The sequence below is a fragment of the Pygocentrus nattereri genome, chromosome 6 (assembly GCF_015220715.1).
Source record: "Pygocentrus nattereri isolate fPygNat1 chromosome 6, fPygNat1.pri, whole genome shotgun sequence".
NCBI lineage: Eukaryota > Metazoa > Chordata > Actinopteri > Characiformes > Serrasalmidae > Pygocentrus > Pygocentrus nattereri.
In genome coordinates, this window is record NC_051216.1 from 24608970 (window position 1) to 24630178 (window position 21209).

At 38.6% G+C, this 21209-nt stretch overlaps 1 protein-coding gene across 10 annotated transcripts in view; it reads right to left on the reverse strand.

Moving 5' to 3' along the window:
• dgkh (diacylglycerol kinase, eta) overlaps positions 1–21209 on the reverse strand; it is a 74057-nt gene that overhangs the window by 36045 nt on the left and 16803 nt on the right. For 4 of the 10 annotated variants that reach the window (XM_017710848.2, XM_017710847.2, XM_017710850.2 and 1 more), the window contains 4 exons: positions 17990–18100; positions 16219–16365; positions 12814–12894; positions 769–873 (listed from right to left, as the gene is read on the reverse strand). In XM_017710848.2, coding sequence (XP_017566337.1) covers positions 769–873; positions 12814–12894; positions 16219–16365; positions 17990–18100 — 444 coding nt within the window. Of the gene's footprint in view, positions 1–768; positions 874–8518; positions 8782–8810; positions 9029–9313; positions 9441–12813; positions 12895–16218; positions 16366–17989; positions 18101–21209 lie in introns of those variants that run through there. The other 6 variants (XM_017710855.2, XM_017710849.2, XM_037539016.1 and 3 more) reach the window with 5 other exon arrangements.

Below are 21209 nucleotides of genomic sequence, written 5' to 3' on the forward strand. Positions count from 1 at the left end.
TAACTTGATTAGCACAATCAATGAAGGGAACAGTTTGTGCCCCACTTGGCAGATGTGTGGGTGAGGGGTGCAGGCAGAGCGGGGGCTCAGGGTGTGGTATTGCAGAACATCAGACCTTATGTAATCTTTTTCTTCCCCTTCTTTTTAAAGGCAATACATTTTTACTTTTATTACTGCAGTGTCACCAAAGACTATGTTTATCATTTATATATATTTACATAATTAAACTAAAGTCTCACTAAAGGACTTCACAGAAACATACTTTGTTCTCATTTTAATGGTAAAATCACTTCTACAACCACATAATTGCCCATATAAATACAATTTGCCTCATTTCAGTATCTATTATTATCACCAGCACTATTAACAATGATTTTTCACAGTTTAGGAGAAAAGAAATGGGACTGAATAAGAACAATATCTATGAGCATTTACATAAAAATAGCATGCCATATAGTATTCCTACAGTCCACTAATGGTAAGTGGTGATTCTATGGCATGCCCAATAGTCTACAACCAGAAAAAAAGCATATAAAAGAAACAAACTCAGGAATGTAATAATTAATATTACATCTCTCTCACACACACACACACGCACACACACACACACACACACACACACACACACAATAATATACAGCAAGTCATTTGAAAAAGCTTTGTTTCTGTTTACCACTATCCAAGTTCATGACTCACATCACATCAAGATCTACACCACAGCATGACAAAAAACACATGACATATGCAGTAACGAGAGATGCATTTTACCTCGTAATGCTCTCTAGACTGAACCGATTTCAAAGAACTGATCCAGTCCTCCATCTCTTTTCTGTTCTCCGCGCACAGGATGAGTCTTCGAAATGGAGTAATTACCTACGAGGAGAGAAAGAGAGACAGAGAGATCCAGGCAGATGAACCTGGCTGGTTGCCTGCTTGCCTCAGAGTGACGCTGAGGACGAGTGCCCTCTTCTTAAAGCTGAGAGTCAGGACATCCCCCTTCCCAACCCCCCACCCCACACCCCCACACCACACCTCCCTCCAACTCTGCTCTGCCTCTCCTCAGCGCTGCACTTCTAGCCCAGCTTGAGTGAGATCCAGGCTGACAGGCGGAGCGCCTCAGAAAATGCTAAAAGCCTGTTTCATAACGGAGGCAGCCTCCGCACTATCGCTCCAGGAGCAGACTACCTCTGTGCTTTTAATACTCTTATTATTTATTGATCACAAGCGTCTTCAGTGTTTCCTTCCACTTACGGGTGGCCGAGGAGCAGCATGCCAGCATGTGCTTACACACCCAGTCCGCGGGGTCATGCATGAGACAAGAATACGCACTGTTCTCAGAGTTCACGAACATTATCTACACCATAACGAGAGCACTTCTAGAACATAATCTTTACAATAATAACAGGGCTTCTATAACATAATATATAACACAACAGCAATGCTTCTATAATATAACCAACAGCACAAAAGCAGTGTTTCTTAAGTATAATCTGTAACACAACAGCAGTGATTCTATAACACAGTGTATACATATATAACAGTAGTATCCCCCAGTTTTTGCTACTTTTACAGAGAAACTTTATTCTTTCCTATTTTTACATTGAGAAATGTTATTCTTGAATTGTTATTGTTGAATTCTTTAAACTGCAATGCATACTGCAATGAAACTCAGGTGCCCTCTCTGCCAATAACAAATCAATACATTTTTATGGTGACTTGATGGCCTCTTTTGATAAGCCAGTTATGTCCAATGATCTCCATGTATGAAAGTAAAGTACAACTAGACAGAAGAGTGCAATCACTTTGCTTTAAAGTAAGATCTGTTGTGCCAACACAAGTCAACTTTACCTCTCAGGGGGCTTTTATTGGACATTGACAGCTCTTCATAAAATATCCCTCAATTCTTTTTGACATAGGCTTCATTCAGGATCAACAGCTGGTATCACAGATACTCCCCTGGAACAACTGTCAATCCTGAACAACTTCAAGAGTTGGAGAAAGGGTTTAATTTTTAACAGCAGTAATAGACTTGCACTGTTCGCACTGATAAAACCCATCTGCTCATAATAGAAGTGCCTCAATCACAAGTTGCTTCATGTATTTTCTTACAATCAGCCATCAGCCATAACCATCTGGCACAACAAGGGAATAAATCGCTTAGTGATTAGTCTTTGCTATTGCTGTTGCAGAACTGTCAGTGACACTGGCTAGAAAATTGCTGCATTTATGACCAAACTGAACCTCAAATGTTACATAACCTAAACAAATGAATTCTCCCTTGCACACAAAATTTACTGTTGCTGATTTGTACGTCCACTTTTGCATTGGCCTTGGTATATGGCTCATGAGGTACATTAGATAGAAATGCAAGAAGTAGACAGAGTGGAACAGATAAGCAGTGGAGCATCAAAGACTGCAACAGCGCTTCTAAAACACAATCTATACCAAGCAGCACATCTACAACACAATCTGTACTAAAACAGCAGTATGTTTATTCCATAATTTGCACCGCAATACCAGTGCTTCTATCATGTAATCTACACCAAAGCAACAGCATGTCTATTACATAATCTATACTTCAGCAACAGTGACACTATAACAATCTACACCTCAACAGCAGTGCTTCTAAAAGACATGATGTACTGCAACAGTAGCACTTCTATAACAATCTTTATATATCAACAGCAGTGCTTCTACAGCATAACCTATACATCAGAAGTGATTACGTAACATAGTAGATACCTCAACACAGCAGTCTTTCTATAACATAATGTATACCTCAACAGCAGTGCTTCTACAGCATAACCTATACATCAGAAGTGATTATATAACATAAAACATACCTCAACACAGCAGTCTTTCTATAATATAATTTATACCTCAACAGCAGTGCTTCTACAGCGTAATCTATACATCAGCAGTGATTATATAACATAAAACACACCTCAACACAGCAGTGTTTCTATAACATAATTTATACTTCAACGGCAGTGCTTCTGTAACTCAATCTGTACCTCAACAGCAGTAGTTCTTTAACAATCTATATAATCAACAGTAGCGCACTATAATATAATGTATAACTCAACAGTAGTGCTTTTATAACAATCTATACTTCAACAGCAGTGATACTGTAACGCAATCTATAATTTAACAGCAGCACTTTTGTAATACAATCTGTACCTCAACAGCAGTACATCCATAGCAATCTACATATATCAACAGCAGTGAGTCCATAACTGTGCTTTTCTATAACAGCAGTTCTTATCCAACATAATCTACACCAATATACGGCAATGCTTTTATATCATAATCTATACCTCAAAAGAAGTGCTTCTTTAACATAATCTCTACCATGAAAGCACTGCTTCTAATTAGTGTGGCTAAACAAGCTTTTCAATCAACAGATTATCAACTGAAGCACAACTTCAGGGACTTTTTGCGTCGTATTTTAGTCAATTCATGCACGATATCTTTCTAGCTAATGTGTTTTGCTCACAAACTCTGAAGCTTTGTCTTAGTCAGTTGATGTGAGGGCACAAAAGAGGTGTGAACTGCAAGAAAGACAGCAAGAAATAAAAAGAAATGCTTAGAGCACAATCATATAGTAGCATGGCTGTCTGTGCATTAGCAGAAGAACAGCTTGCAGGATATGCATGTTTTTGGTCAGCACAGGTGAAGCCAGCCTTGTCTCTGGTCTTGTTATTTAGTTTCTTCAGTGCTGCTGCTGCTGCTGCTACTGCAGAGTGCAGAAAGTCCTGACCATGCTCCCAGACATGTGCTCGCTCGCCTCACATCTCCCTAACTCATTACTGCCTACTCCCTACTGCCTCCACAGGCTACAACTGCGCTTGGACAATTGACAGCAGAGTCATTAGAGCGCAAAGAATTAGCAGCACAGAACTTGGCCAGGGAAAAGAGACGAGCAGGCATGAACTAACTCTTACATCAGTTCAATTCACTTATGGCATTACTTGTTGATGCAGTGCATTAAGTCAGAGAAGCTTCAAACTACAGTTTGTTTTTGCAGACGACTTAACCTCTGCAATCAGGCATGTAAGGGCTGAGATGCCGTTAAGTGATGATAAATAATATTAAAGGGGGAAAGAATTTCTGTGTAATCTGATGAATACTGCTTAAACTTTACTTGCTTTAGGCAGAATTCTCAACAACAAAAGTGCCAAAAAGGATTCTTTAGAGCGATCTATCGAAAAATAATTTGGCTCCTTAAAGAAACTTTCACTAGACAGCACTTTGAGGAACCATTCCATGTAAATGAGATGTTAGTGTGAATGTAATCTTTTTTATAGTACAAAAAGCTTCCACAAAATGTAAATGTTCTATACCAACTGAAGGTGCCTAGAAACATACATCAAAGCAAAGAATTACTTCTGAACTTTTATTTTTTTGGGAGAATTCTACTGATTTTTCAGAATTTCTGCGTAATTAACTTATTAAGATGTACATTAAGTCATGCAGAGTATTTTCATGTGAAATGTGCCATTTAAGAGAAATTATGGATAGTAACCAAACGCCTGAAGAGTTCCTCTAAACAGTACCACTAAAAGTTTCCTCAGAGAAAGTTATTACATAAAACTGTTATGATTATGAATATGGCACCTGATGTCTGAGACATTGTTTTTTTATAAGGTTTTGGCTGAAACATATTTTACATATGAATATTGTGGAGAAGTATATTCATGGCGTTGTAAGGCAAACCTTTTTTTCAGGTTTAGCATTTTACCATTTTACCATGATCAACATTACATGTAAAACATGTACAGGTCCACTGGTGTTTTTGAATAGCAAAAAAATTAAAAATAAATATTTTGTAGTCATAATGATCTTTGATCACCACCACTGTAAAGAAATCAACAAGAATGTTTCTTGACACTACAACATAATACGTAAGACAATATTTCTAATTTGATGAAAAAATTCAGTGGAATTCTCTTGCGCTTGGATTTAAAAAAGACTCATGCCTTTTTCTATTTTATTTCATGCCTTATAAGTAGCAGGACCTCAGCAAGTTTATTACAAATGACCCCTTTGCACAGAGGGAGATAAGAGGGTTTAAGCAGGGGCAGTGTTCTTTTGGCAAATATGCAGCAAGTTTTTGCCTTGGTCTCTAACAGGATGCTAGCAAGACATTGGAACTCAAAAAGTCTCCTTTGCAGATAGCAGCCAATGCCAGTGTGAAGATCTCCTGCTATTGGATCAGCTGCTCTTCATGACCTTGTAAATGACAAGGGGCCTATGACACACAGGCATTTAACAGTGGGATAGCAGAGATGTGAAGTGTCGTTTAGTGTCGGGTGTGTGGAGGAGGTTAGTGGCGTGCCCACACACTGCTCTAATGTTTATTTATATACTCTCCATAGATACAGCAAATCTCCACAACAAGCCTCACAGCGAACGCTACTGCTCTGCACACAGCACTGCACTGTTGCAATGCGTCTTCATGAGAAAGAACTACGAAACAGTGCCATAAACGTTCTGAGTGATTATGAGATTATCATCAATAGAAATTTTTTCGAGGGAGTTTCCTCTTTTCCTTTAGAGAAAAGGTCCTTGCACACTCTTTCACCACAACAGTCACAGAACATACCTATCAATTTCCATTCGTGCCTTGATGCAGCAATCACATTAGCATCCCCCCCCCCCACACCCCCACACCCCCACCCCCGTTACACAATCACGGACAACTCCCAGAGCATCGCGCCACAGCCAACCACTTACTCTAAAAGCCTCTTCAAAAGCTCCACTCAAAGACACAGAAGCAGCACCGCAGAGTGATTTCTCTTGTCCTCTGCCACTGCAACTCATGATTACATTAAAATAGGGTTGAGTCAGACAAGCAGGATGACGGCCTGTGTGCCGGAGGTCAGAGCGGGACGGGAGCCTGAGTCCTTTTTAACAGTCACTGAGAAAGCAGGAGTGGGCAGTGTGTTTGAGACAGAGAGGAAATCAAATCCCACAGCTCTAAATCAGTAGCAGTGGGAGACCAATGGGAAGGTAGTGGCAGAGCGCAGAGAGCAGAGCTCATAGCGAGAGGGGACTAGTATCAGGGGAAAGTCCAGCGCTTCCTTCAATAAGCATTAACAAGCCACTGTCACAGAGTATCCATGTGAGACAAGCCACAGAGTCGATAAAACAGGACATGATAGGACACCGATGACTACTACAGCGTTAATACATAGATTTATTCACTGTACATTCCTTACACTGTGGAATGTACATTCATATATTCTGCACTAGCATTTCAGTAGGCTCTTTTTTAAAATCATTTGAAAATGCCAGCTATCCTTCACATTTGTGTGAACATTTCATGAATTTCATGGACAAAGAAAAACTATCCAAATTAGCTCACATGTAAAGTCTTCCTACATTAACGTATGCACATTAATGTGAAAGGGTCAATATGCTAGACGTTTCTTGCATTTATTATGACATTTGTGTGGTTTTATGTGTGTTTTTATTACATGACTATTTCTATCCTATCTTTATCCCTTACCATTAAACAAGCTTTAAGACTGATCATATGTAAACAGGCTCTCTTCTGACTGGCTGTCCTGCATTGCACCTCATACAAAAATCAGCACAGGCTGAAATACTCCTTAAAACTTCAATAATAATGGATGTGGCTTTACTGCTGTAAGCTGAAAAGTGGATATAAATAAATGAATTGGTACTTGTGACATCATAGAGCCAATTAATCCAAAGCAGGCTGTTTTTGCAGTATATCTGTATGGACTGGGTAGTGAATGGTACATTTTAAAACGTTAACATTTTTTACTGTCACGATTGGCCCCTCCCAGTACTGTCCATGTCTTCGTGTTGTTTTGGTTTAGCCCATGTGTGTTTGTTTTGGTCCAGCAATCTCGTTTCATGGCTCCACCCCTGATTGTCTCCATGTCTGTCATGTCTGCCCCCCGATCAATCCGTGTTGGCTCTACGACCCTGGACCGTTTGGACTATGACCGCATATGCATCTGCCTCCTCACTCCCTGTTACGTTAACATTATTTCAAACTTCTTTATTTTAAAAAAAGTGAGAGAAAATTGTTTAGTGAATTGAAAATTTTCACGGAAATAGTAAAAGCCAGAAGTTTTAAAGTCTGAAATTCAAGTTGGTTAAAACGCTACAAAAAGTTGTCGTAAACCTAATGTTTGCGCTGTTATTAAGGGTGGCTACTATGAAGATTTCAATGGTTTTCAATATTATGTGTGTATTCTTTATTTCTATATTGGGATGTATTTTTCCATCAGTGAACATCATCAATGACCAAAAAACACAGAAAAATTTAGTGGTTGCTGATTTTTAACATGAGAATTTTAATATTATACTATAATCATATCAATCATTTCCATTTCAGTCATATCACTACAGCTGCAGCAAACCACAGTTGCGGAAAGTGATTAATCATATGACAGTGACTTTGACTGCCTATCCGATTCAATTTCAAATGTAGTTGTCTCAGTGATAATTTGTTTTGATGTTTTAATAGCTTAACCTCATTGAAATGTGTTTACTGTTTCAAAGTCAATCGATTTAATCAGCATAAAAAGCATGCTAGTTATTATAACACTTTCATTATGAACTGCCTCCACTCAGTCTTTCACAGATAAAAACAGGCTGCTGTGCAGTTCATTATAAAGACACATTCAACAAGTTATTTTCATTACAATAAATTATTTTCATTATAACACTTTCATTATGAACTGCATCCACCTGGTCTCTCACAAAAACAGGCCATTGTACAGTTCATTATAAAAACCTTTTTTTTTTTTTTTCAAATTGTAGCTTCAGTGTAATGTATGGAGCAGAGTTGACTGAGCTAATAAATAAACATTATCACATGAAGTAAAGCACATCTACTGCCCTGTGTAACATTCATATAGTAGCAGCGAGGTAGTGCATATAATTAGAACAGCCTCATGTCTGCTTTATTTCATATTAGTCACATATTTCATCTGGGCAAAGCTGATTATTATTTCATTATATGTAGCCACATCTATTTATGGATTCTTATCTGGGATGTGTTGTGCTAATTCTTCTCTGAATGGCTAGAAGCACTGTACCAGATATTTTGACAAAGACTTACCTGACCTTGTAATAAATCACTAACAGAGAGCATGTGCAGTTCAGTTTGTATGATACAAAAAAGGAGAATTAATTACATTTCCTATATTTAATTCACATTTATCTGTCATATGCTCTCCTTTACAGCTAGGTGGTAATGTACCTCCTGTGCTCCTCACTGTCAATTTAAGAGCCATCGTGACTCCAACTTATCAGCCTGCACATAACTGTACATCATGCATGCTCATATTGCTCTTTCAATGCAAAGATATGCAAATGCATTTCCACATTTCCCAGCAAAATATGCACAGTTGGATGGCAGTGTGAGTTCATGGGCTACAAATACAAAATGCAAAAAAACAACAGATCCATTTCCCCATAATCAACTAAAAGCTCTACTCAGCGCCTGACCAGCTGAAAGTGAATAATGGAATCTCACATGTAGTCAGGGCCAAAAGCACTTGCTGGAATTCACGGCTTGCCTCCCTCACGTGTACCTCAAGGTGCTCCGCTCTGCTCTCCATCTTCCATTCAGAACAGCCCCCTCCCAAAGTCACGCGAACAAACATATGCACTTGCACAGTGTAGCAAAACAGACAAATTGGCAGAGCATCAAGGAAAAAAGGCGAGCACAGAGGTCATCCGTAATCTAACGCAAGTTCCCAATCCTTACAGTGGCTAAAGAAGCAGTGTCTAATGCTTGTCCTCAAGGAACGAGATTCAATATTCACCCTCTATTTTCCTCCTTTTCTTCAACGTTCTCTCGCGTGCATGTAAATCTCAGAGCAGTGCACACACCAGCAGTCTTCCTTTAGTTGCAGAGCTGCTTCTTCAGTGAATATGTGCTCCTGTTCCCTGTATGTGAGCAGGCAGGCAAAGCCCGATCTCTCTGTGTCTTTTTCTGTCCTTCTCTCCCTGCCTCACTGCTCCAGCCCCCTCTACCGCATGAGGAACTCTACACACATGCATATACATGCGCACACACACACACAACAAAAATCTATGAACAAAAGGAGATTTATGCAGACCACCTTTTGTGAGCATCTTAAAGAGACATCAGCCTCATTAGTGAACACACACTCACACCCTGTTCTCATGCTTCACTTAGGCTGCTCTTTGCTCTTTCTTCGGTCTCGGAGCTGAACGCTTTGCTCCATCGCTGCTCCACTGGACCAGCAGCCAAGTGAAGTGGAAGACAGTCATTAAAATGAGAGGAAAGCACAGACTAACTCACCTCATCCCCTTCAGTCACTCCGTCTCTCGCCTTTTCTCTCTCTCTCTTTCTCCCTCTCTCTCCCTCCTCCTCTGTTCTCCTCTTGTATCCATCCCTCTGTCCTGCCTCAGCCCTCCACTCACAGTGCTGCTCTTACCATGGAGGCGTTTGCTCTCTGACGTCACGCCGAGGATTTCCTTTTGTTCCCCACACAGACCTCTTTCCCTGCAAGCCCTGAGTTCTCTCTCTCTCTCTCTCTCTCTCAGACGCAGTTGGTAGCTGTACTATTATTAGAAACGGAAAATAGCCCGACTACAAAGACGCAGATAGCCACTCCAGTGGGAAATATGGTTACATGCTCGTCAAAGATGTGGACCATTCTAGTGAAAGACTTCAAATTGCAGTCCCACAACAAAAAAAATTAAAACAATAAAGTATTCATACCTTATTTACAAGGATTATGTCACAATCTATTTAGACTGAAGGTATTCACTGAGATAATATTATTACTAATAATAATAACAATAACAACAACAATGATAATAATAATAATAATAATAATACTCTAAACATATAAAACATATAAAATAATAATAATTACAAAGTACTTTCAATTGGGAGACTGCTGTCCCAAACCCAATCATTTCAATTTGTGAAAAAAGTTTTGCAATTTTGCAATATTGCTTTTATGAAGATTTTTTTTCTTCTAAAGTGAAGTTAAAGGATTTAAATTCATGTATAATTTGTAAATCATGATGAAAAAGATAAAAAATGCTGTCCAACGTTTTCATCTACCGAAACATAAAGAAATTTAGACCGTTGGCAGAGCCTTATTTTAACCACATCTGTACCCTGACCCTCAAGGTGAGCATTTAGAGCCGACTGTTTTGGCACTACTACCAAAAAACAATCTTTCTGCAATTACGAAAAAGTTTCAGTAGTGTTGTGACTGTTTTAGAAGTGACAAAATGGAATGTTCAATAATTTGTTTTAATAAAGTAAACATAATTAAAGCGCAGGGTCTCTCAAAGGATTTTAGTCTAAAGTCAGTTAAAAGTCTGACTATGAACCATAATGAATGAGCCATATAGTCACTTCAGATAAAAAAAGACACTTGCATCTCCAAAATGTTAACTTTTCACAAAAATGAAAAAAAAAAAAAGCATGGACGTATTTTTTAACAAATTCCATTGGTTCATTCTTCAAATGGGATGCTGAGCTAAACCAGGCAGATATAGTTTTAAGTTCTACATTTTAAAAGTATTAATATTTCGACATTGGTATTGACAGATATATACACAAAAATAATAATGCATATTAACATCGGCCCAACATTTCCATATCAATGCATCCCTAATAAAAAGTATGAACAAAGTTAAAAGGTTTTGATATGACAGCGATAATTTATCCAAAGAGCAGCTCTTTAATCGAGAGAGCACAGAGAAAAACATTTCACTGAACGACCCAACAATAATAGAGCAATCAAGAGCCATTGTAAATCACTGTTTTAACAGTAAAACCATTATTTATACTGAGGGAAAACATAACACTAAATTATTAAAGAGGAGTCCAGGAAACACTGAAACACCACATACTTCTAAGAGCTTTCAGACTCCCTGAGAGCAGAGAGGCACCCTTCTTAAAATATGTTCCTAATGACTTGAGTTAGTCTGAATGACTTCAACCAACATAAACAACCTGCTGTCTGAGAAGAAAGGAAATCACAGAAGGAGGTTTGTGAAGTAAAATTCGTTAAAAGCAGCAAAGGTTTCAAAGCTGAACAGAACACGTGCTGAACACTCACGTCCACACGATTAGGAGCTCACGCCATAGTTAAACAATAAGACTGCAGTCAAGTCATCCGAAACATGCTCAGTGGAGCGCTAACGGCACTGCTGCTATGAATAACTTCATCTTCTCCTTGGAGCTTTCTTAGTCTTTCTCTATGTCTTTTTATAGCCATGCCTGGGGAGAGGAGCCACGTTTTTTTTAAAGGACACAGCCACACTCTCTACTCCTCAGAAAGTCTGAAGTTCGCCGCCGGCCGCTGCTTGTTTTCCCTCTCGCACTCTTACGCCTGCTGGTGCACACTCATACACAGGAGACTGTACTAACGTACCTAAACAAGGGCTCTTGAAAAGAAAAACCTTCCTGTGCAAATATCTGGTTGTGGCTACTGAGTTTGAGAAATCTTACCACACTGAATTATTCAATGTTCATCATCAAACTTCATAATAAACTGTTATATTTATATGAACTAACAAGCCATGAAATGGCAGAGTGAGTTTGTCAATTCTCCATTTCATGAACAATGATTGTTACAAAAGTTACTTTTTTATGCTGCCATCAGTTGCATCCATAATGGAAGCTACAGATTCAGGGAAGGTTAACATGTAGCACCAGCCAAAAAACAAGGATTAGCGTTTTAAGGTGCAATGAAGCACTAAATGGATATTCCTAATTAAGGGTGGCTGATGCAGCAAAATTCTAACACCATGGTGTCTGAAAGCATGACACAAAAATGCACCTGCAAAACAGTAGTGCCACATTTTGAAAGGCTATGAAAAACTATGCAACATTTTTTTCATTATTATTATCTTAACAAGGAACAGGAGAAAAAAATTAGAGCCTTTTTATAGTATCTGCCACTTTAGGATGAAAGGGCTATCACTATTGATTATGTGAGTAATTAAGTAATCTAGAGATTACTTTGATGACTCCTCAAGTAATCAGTGTTTAATCTTGGCCAAACATTAAAAAATAAGCTTAAGTGAATAACATAGAGAACTGAAATGATGCATTATCAGGCTATATGCAGGTATCAGCAAATTCAACTGAATGCATTTTAACTGTCTTTTTTCAATACTACTTCAGCTCTGATTAAACAGACATTTGAAGCATGTGAAGCTTTTAACACACATAGTTTGTGTGTTGTAGTTTTACAGTGAACTCTTGACAAAACCTAACTGAATGTTATAGGCTTAGCCTGTAAGCCTGTTATCTGTCTCTGAGCTCTTTGGTCTAGATCTAGTGTAGCAAAACCCTTTATGTCACATATATTTGCCTCTTTCAGTGATGCTCACAAAACCAAATTAAGTGCAAATAGCTCAAAAACACTTTGCCAGACATGGCTTTATAATGCCCTGTAGATACCCTATTGATTATTCACATTGCAAACTAATTACTAAGCTGACACATGAAGAATGTAAATGTTCAGTGATTTTTATTACTGAGTAATTGTGACAGTCCAATTTGGGACATAATTTATCATGATTGTGACAACATATCATATATATCATATCCTCCATCCCTACTTCTAATTTGCTTTTCTCTGCATTGTGATACTACAGTTTTCATACTCTTGATCAAAACCAGAATTGGTAGAAGTTAGTGGTCCCACCACTTAGAATTGCCAGTAATAAGGACAGAAACAGACACTGTTCATGCTGAACCGAGTCACTACAAATCTCCGTTTACATGTTCCCGCTGTGTTGATGTAGTCCACCAAAATGGTCACCTACCGTGAAACTGTTGTTGACATTCTTTGTGCTTGATTCAGCAACACTGGCATCTGAGAGATCCACCTCGTCGAAGATGAGTGACTGTGGACAGCAAAACAGAGGAATGGTAAACACAGATGATTCCAGTAATGTGACAGTTTGACCTCTGACCTTTCAGTTTGGAAAAGAAAAAAATACAACTTGAGAGGAATTTCAGCTGTTTAGATCAAGCTAACAAGACACATGTGCTAATCTGAGTGTTGACAGAAAGGAGGAAGCACTTCAGACTGAAAAACAGTAATGCACTGAAATTACTTCACTCAAATGTGCTGTTTCCAACCGAGTAAAACATATTACGTTAACACAAGCTCGCCTACCAGTTCACTTGGAGATAACTGCCGATTTAATATATTTTATTCACACAAACTGCAACATACACGCAACATAAAAGGAATGGTTCGGGGGGAATCTAATTTACACAATTGTTCATTTACTCCAGATGCAAATCTTCTCTCAATCTGCTCAAACTGCATTCAGATCTTGGTTAAGATCACACAGGCATGTCAGTGTGGTTTGGGACACAGTATAACTTACTGTAAACTATAATAATGAACAAAGTTGTTGAACGCAGCAGACATCTATCTTGAATGAAGACCTGGTTGCAGTTTGTGCAGGTTAAACGTTGAAAAAAGTTTTGGAGATGTATTTTAAGAAAACATTTGGGTGATTATTGACTTCTAGTGTTTGTTAGCAATGTTAGCCTCATAGCCCCAGCCCTAAAGAAGCAAAAATATGGACACCAAAGATGTCTTGGCTAACGGACCACTTCTGGGGTAAGTGGAAAACTGTGTAAATGTGATTTTTCACCAAACCATTCCTTGAATGCATTTTATTCATATCCTCTACATGAACATGCATGTGCATGGTTTTTCTGGGTGGGTTCATTCATTATGATCCTCTTTCTAATAGCAGTGGATGACTGAAGCACTGACGAGGGCATGAGACATGTGGGCATTCACACAACCTTCAGTGCCTCACTAACAGTTCTCCTGGAATACAGTGCTGCAAAAAGCTCCTCAGTACAAACTGTTTTTGTATTTGTGGAAAGTCGATAATATGTAACACCTAGAAAGTCAAAAGCGTAAAAACAGAACATAATCAAGTAAAAAATGTTTTGCTTGCTCAGGCCACTTCTTAGAGATGGGCTTCAGGCAAATCAAAGGCTTGCAATTAGCGCCTGATCATGTTACAGCACCTAATCTGTGTTTAAGTGCTGATTGGCAGATATTTGAGTAAATGATGACTGTGTACTTGGGCAGTGTAAGCAGTGTGACATCCTGTTTATGATATGATCTGCAGGCCTGGCTGGCCTGCAGGACTGAATGAGTGAGCAGACTCTGCGCTGACTGCTTGGCTGGCTGGACTTCACCAGGCCTGCAGTATCTGTCAGAGAGCAGGGTGCCATGCCAACACAAACAGAGTCTCCCCCCACCTCAGCACAAGCAGACGCCTGGCCACCTTGTTTCTGCCTGTGAGGTCACTGTTAGAACTCCCCTGCTTCTATCTCTTTCCCTCTCTCACAGAGGCACTCTTCCCTCGCCATGGAATCAAGAGAGATTTTCCCTTTTTAAAGGTCCAAGTCACACCTGAGAAACAGGGTCAGAACATTTCAGTATATGGGTGCAGACCAGAAAGCCTAAATTAGGTACGCACTACAAAAACTGGATAAAGCTTACATTACCCAACATGTAAACCTGCACATTTAGGGGCTAATAATATGGTAAAAAACCTGACGTAACCAGAAAAATAATACATGCCACATGTGCATCAGGCCTACAAAGTAATTTTTATCATTTCTACTTTGCAGAGTTTTCAGTCATTTTCTCCCAGATCAGTATGTTATATCTAACTTGCTATTGCGATAGACTGGGTCAGCTACCCTGCTGCACCTCACACCTATCTGTGCGTGTAAAGTTAAATGGCAGTTAGATATAGCCCATTTTTTCATAATCAGGATATGATTATGTGTGAGTTTCATTCCTCAAAACGTACATTATTCCACAGAAATTTATTATTTAGCCTGCCCAGAGCCATGGGAAGTACAGCAGAGCATGTTTGATGCTGAGAATCCCAATGGAAATGGCCATAAATTGTTTACAATGTATTTAACCAATGTTGCGGGTAATGTGCTACAATGTTTTACAGATATGTGTATGTCTTTTCCCTACAACAAAGCAGCATTATTCTTTAATTTAAATTCTTTTAATCACATTACTCACTTTTGTTAGAATTTTGTTTTGTGTTATCCACGTCTCTAACAGAACAATGTTAACTCTAAATGATTCATTTAAAACATAAATTCATCTGAAAAGATTATTTATGCCTGCCCTATTAGATAGATTGTGAATACGTAAGCAGTATGTGACAGCTGACTGCACAACTTTGTGAATATGAACAGTGCAGCACGAGGGCCATACAACCCAATACGAAACTGATGGATAAGAATAAGATCCCATGCTGAAGAACAGAGTTCCAATACCACTTAAACAGGCCAGTCTCAATTTTTGTTCAGGAAAAGCTCTGCGTTACATTTTATTCATAAAGATGTTATTTTTTAACTGTCTCTAGTAGCTAGTATTGTTTTGTTCAAAGGTAGGAATAGTTTAAATACTGTTTACTCTGACTAGCTATTTCTTTGTGAATAATTTGAGACGGATTACATTTTTTGAGTACCTGCCCTATTGTATTCAACCAACATGGAACATGAGTTGTTATTTCACAAATAATACAAACTATATTCTAAAGGCTTGTCTGCACAGTTGGTCAGGGGTGCACAGCAACCATGGCACACACCAAAGCTCTCCTACAGCTGAGATGCAAAAGTCTGGCACGTAAGTCTTTCTGGAGGTTCTGAATACCTCCTCTCTTCCACGCAGAGAATGTGAGATGCTGTCTGAATGCCGTCCTTAACCCACAGGTCAGAGCAGAGTGCTGATGCTGCTGTATGAATGACAAACATAAAGGAAACGGTAATGGCACACTGAATGGCTGGCCCTCTTTAGTCTCTTTGTAGATCAGATGTGGGCTTGAATTCAGTGAAGTCTCTTCTTTCAGACATAGAACAGTGACACACAAGGCCTGGCTCCACAACACTTCTCTTGTACTGCCTATAAGACGAGCAGACAGTGATGACATGATGTTTCTGCAGCCGTATCGCAGCCATGGTGTTCTCAACCATTGCAGGGCTCACTTCCCACTTCAAGCTCAATGGGGAGAACAGGCATCTTTAATTAATGCCAGAGTGAACTGTCCAGCCAAATGAATGCAGCAAATGGCAGTCAGTGATATCTCAGGCGTGAGGGTAAGAGAGAGGTGGGCGTCCACTGCCAGAGAGGTGTGGCTCCTGCTGCTGCTGTTGCTGCTAACCCGAATCGCCACCAAACCTTCCTCGGATCCGCTGGCACCCAGAGAGGGTGGCGGGCGGCGTGCACCGGACCAGCAGACGGACAGCACCCTCCAGCACACGCGGCTACGCGAGACCCGGTACTGCCAGCGGGCCAGCACACCACCCGTCTGCCACAGGGCATCACACACACACATACAAATACATACATACACAGTGGTATTAAAGTGGTGTCTACAAGGGTTTTTAGTTTATTCCTGCAGATTCCTTTAAAAATTTGAGTACCAAAATCAACTGGTATACGTGAACAATCTCTGTCAAACAAACTGTTATATTCAGATTGAATCACTTGAGATATAAACTTCAGCCACTCCTTTTGGGTGTCTGGATGCTTTGAAAAGGCTGCAAATACATACTCGCATACTTCGTTCTCCCACAGTCTCTCTGCTATACGCTGTCTACAGTAATGACACGTCCTATCACTTCAATATGAGTGGGCAGAGTAAACTGCTGTAGACTGAATGGGAAGTTATATGTAAATCATTTAACAGATGTGACATCACAACCATGATGAATTAAAAATTTTCTTTTTGTATATAAACTGGAGACTGAATGGTAAACAAAACAATAACGATTATGAGATAGTACATAGATTTTGTGAAATGTAAGGGATTTTTTTATGAGCCCTTTAAGAGCAGTGCAGGAATGCACATGCCAGAAGGCAGCCTTCCAGTCATCAAAGAGTGAAGCCCTTGTTTAATCTCACATGGACATTTAAAGATGGATGGAGAAATCAATGCACAGTAGGTATCTCCACCCAGCTACCCTACATTACTCTTTACATGATGGACTTAAGAAGAGCAGCTCAGCAGTGGGTGAAGGATGCTATAACTCTAACTATTGTATGTTGAGTCCCAGAATAGCATTAGGTGTGAAAAATGCATCGATGAATTGCAAAATGTCAATCTGAAGGTGGCCACTGATTATTACATTGATCTGGAATTTCAGAATCAATTATAGCTGATTATAATAACATTTAATTAAGTATGCACTCCCTTCCTGGTCAAAGGGCTCTCGAGTTGCACAACCTAGAGGAACCGTGTGATAAAAGAAGACATAGCTAAGCATTAAGAATTATCAACTTTTAAATTAATAGAAAATTGGATAAAAACAATATAAATAATAATATACTGTTTTCTTATTTCCATTTCACTACTGCGTAAAAAGTTCCTCCAGTCACATTCTTCAATGAAACAAATCTTGGTGAAATTACAGATTGCATGGTGGGGCTAAACTATTCCCTGAAGAACTGTAATGAAATCAAACCTTTCGATTCAATTAAAATTACACTCTTAGTAGGGCAGGGCATCATTCAACATCTTACGATACCAATGCCATACAATACAGATACCTTGACTTAGATATCAGCTCTCAAATGATGCTTTATTAAGATACATTCTTTCGAATTCCAAAGAGAAACTTGTGGCTTGTGGTGTGGCTTAAACCAGAAATGAATGTGAGGTACTTGGAAGTAGATATGTTTATGATCTGATTACAGACAAATCCACAGGTGCTGGTGAAATGTAACCTACACCACCAATTACCAGTCTAGTTTTTGAAAAAGCATTCTTATAGGCTCCCTGACACTGATAAGACCGACTATGTGGGTACCAAAATTTGGTACTGAATGATTTTTTGAAATCCAGTTGCAATGAAACAATTTGGTTAACACAATAAAAGTATTAGTATCTGGCTCTAATTGCTAATATAGGTATCACTAAGCTATGATCTCACCTTGGCATCCTTGGCGTAGTAAAGCGTCCGGCCACGGAGTTTGAAGTAGCGTTTTTTCCAGCGCTGGAAAGAGCTGGTCTGTTTCAGGAGCAGGCCTTCCTTTACGCTCGTCTATAGAGGAAGAGAAAAGCAGAACACAATCTGATGAGCACATTAGCCTCTTCACAGCCAACACACTCACACACAGCATTATATGTGCAGACATGGTGCACAAGAACGGATCAGTGAAAGGGTGGAAGCATTGGCATGCTGAAAACTAGTGCTGCACAATATGGATATAGCATGTAATCTTCAACAAACCTCTTGGATATTGCAATGACGATATCAGAAGTGACAATTTGTGTAAAATAGTGAGTTTCTGATGAGCTGTGCAACAAGAAAACATTTTTTAATCTAACTATCCTCTCCTTTTTCCTTTAGGTACAAAATACAAAATTACAAAAGCACCTTTCACTATCATGCAAAGTGCAAAATAAAAATAATGAAATACTAATAGCTGCTTATATCACTGCAGTGCATTGACTCCAGTACTGGTATCGAGTATAGGGCTGATATTGCGCTCATTTACTCATACTTATAAAAGTTCAACAATACCAACATTCCAATATCCGCTGATACCGAACAATGTAGGCTGAGTACACTGCTGTGCTGATGAGCAAACGCAGTGAAGGAGGCTCTGCTCACACAGAGAAGAGTTACTGACTCTGTGACAGTCAGACACAAAGCAAGTAAAAACTCCACAAGTACAGTCTTTTGGATGCTTTAGCCTCAAAAGTGATTCCTGCTATCGTGAGCTACAGAGACTGATGTTGAAAGAGAGAGATCAGGGTTCAAACCTAAGGAACACACTTTATTTACAGCTGTACAGAAGCGCTTTTCCGATGTGAAACAAATCCCACTCATCTGCACTGGTTCGCTACTCGATCCAAGGAAACTAATATAGCATAGCTAGCTAATGCATTTAATCAAATCAGCTTGATTTTAATGATTTAACTGTTAAAGTACATTGCTTAGTAGATTACTAAGTACGGTATCGGCAAATACAAAAAAATATGTATTCATAGTCAGTCTGAAAAGAGAGTATCAATGCATTCCTAATATCAACTGAACTTTCTGCATTTTAAGGCTGCTGAAAACAAGTATATATATATATATATATATATATATATATAGTTGTATAATAAAGTTATTCTTGCACTGTGCGTGTGTTAGGCAATTTGATCTGTTCTGGAGCGTTTGTTGTGCACACTTGCTTAATTGTTTATAAATTATAACATCTTTATCTGTAAATTATAAAGTGGTTTACTCTGGTCAAAGTGAGGTGCTTTGTTGTGTTTCATGCTCACTCTAACCAAAAGCAGAGTTGCTTAACAAATTTATGGTTTGTTAACCAAATGTCTCAAATGTCTCAAGAGGCACTGCCACCAAAATGCAGGTTTTACTTCACAAACTGACAGACTGAGTTAAATACTTTCACTACAAAGCATTATAACATAAAAATAACGTGTCTTTAAGACAAACCTTATACTCACAGATTCATCTCCAGGAAGCCTTGCCAAGATCAAGTGTGCTCCAACAACAATTTCACGCTTGATGGTGGAGAGATAAGGCGAATGGCAGACAAGAAAGGAAGCCTATTACCCAAAAGAACCTGGCAATCTGAGCAGCACAAACACTTCTGTGCAAAGTGCTACCGCATCCCAATCAACACACATGCAATCACTTTTAAGGACCTCAGAGGACTAGACTCAGTTCACCAAATCACAGTGCTGCAATGTTTAAAGACATACATTACCATACATTAGTTCAAAGAAGAGACAGATGTCCAATTATGGCTATCAGTGAGAAGTAAAATAGCCATTCTCCGCTCTCCTCACATGATAACGAAACCTTACCTAAAGCTAAAAGCCCCAAGTCCACATTCATACGTTTTAAAGAGGTGGAAACTGCTGTATTTTATCATTTAAAAATACAATATGTTTTTTAGTGTGTATATTATGGGTATCACAGCTTCCAGAAACGGAACAGATGCATGTTTTATAAAGTTCGGTTGATTTTCTAAGTAAAAATCTCAGTTAAAACATCATCTACCATTAAATGTAACTTTTACATCTATTTATTTACTTAGTTGTTTATTCATTTAGTTTAATTTATTGGACTTACATGAAATATAAAATCTGCCATAATGTTTGCACAAGCCACATTTTATGTCTTTATTCTCTGTAGAGGACGTGTCAGGAAAGTAGGTAAGAATTGCCTTTTATTTTTGATTATTTGATGCTATTTACTCAAGCAGCTGATTTTATTCATTTTAGAATTAAACATGTTTTGGCACATTGCAGCACAAATAGTGTTATTTATGTTGTAACTTTGGCTAATAAAAAGTACTGGAAATGTACTAGTATGTTTTATGTGCTGTAAATATAATAGCCTGTTAACACAAACACCATGTGCTACATGTATAAAACTAAATACAAATAGATAAATAAAATCTAATTAAAATAAAAAAAATCAGCAAATAAAATCTGACAATTTAATTATAAGGATATCAGAATAGGCCCATAAAAATAAATCCCTAATCCTCTTTTAACATTAAATTGGGACTAAAGTCACTAGTTTTATCATAACAGTATAAATAAAATGTACAAATGCGGCAAAATGAATACAATGAAGACAAAATGAACGCAATAAATGTGTAATGAAATCTGAGTTTCATATTTTGGTCAAATCTAATCATCTGTGCGATGTCCATCATTTTATAACAAATATCTCCTGACATTGATGTGATTCTGACATTTCTAAACACCCCTAGTGTAGATCAATTACAGGGTGTAAATAAATAAACAGCCAGTGTGTGTTAGCTGCATGAACTGCAAAGTAACAAGCAGCTAATTCAATCAGCTCATTACACTACTATATAAACACTAAACATGTATAGGTGTTAATAGGCTGTTTTAAATGTGACACAATTTAAAATTTAGAAAGTTAAAATATCTTTAACTGTTATGATATTTTTGCCACGCTACCTTTATACCTAATTCTCCTTCTTTGTAAGAGACACTACAAATTCAAAAGCAAAGCATCTACCACATTCCACAAGAAATCTAACCAATACTGCACAAGAGCAGGGGGTGTTGCTACATGGCAGAGGTGAAGGAAGACAGAGGTGGACGTATAGACAGAGCTGACCTGAGGCGTCACAGTGTCAGCCAGTCGATGT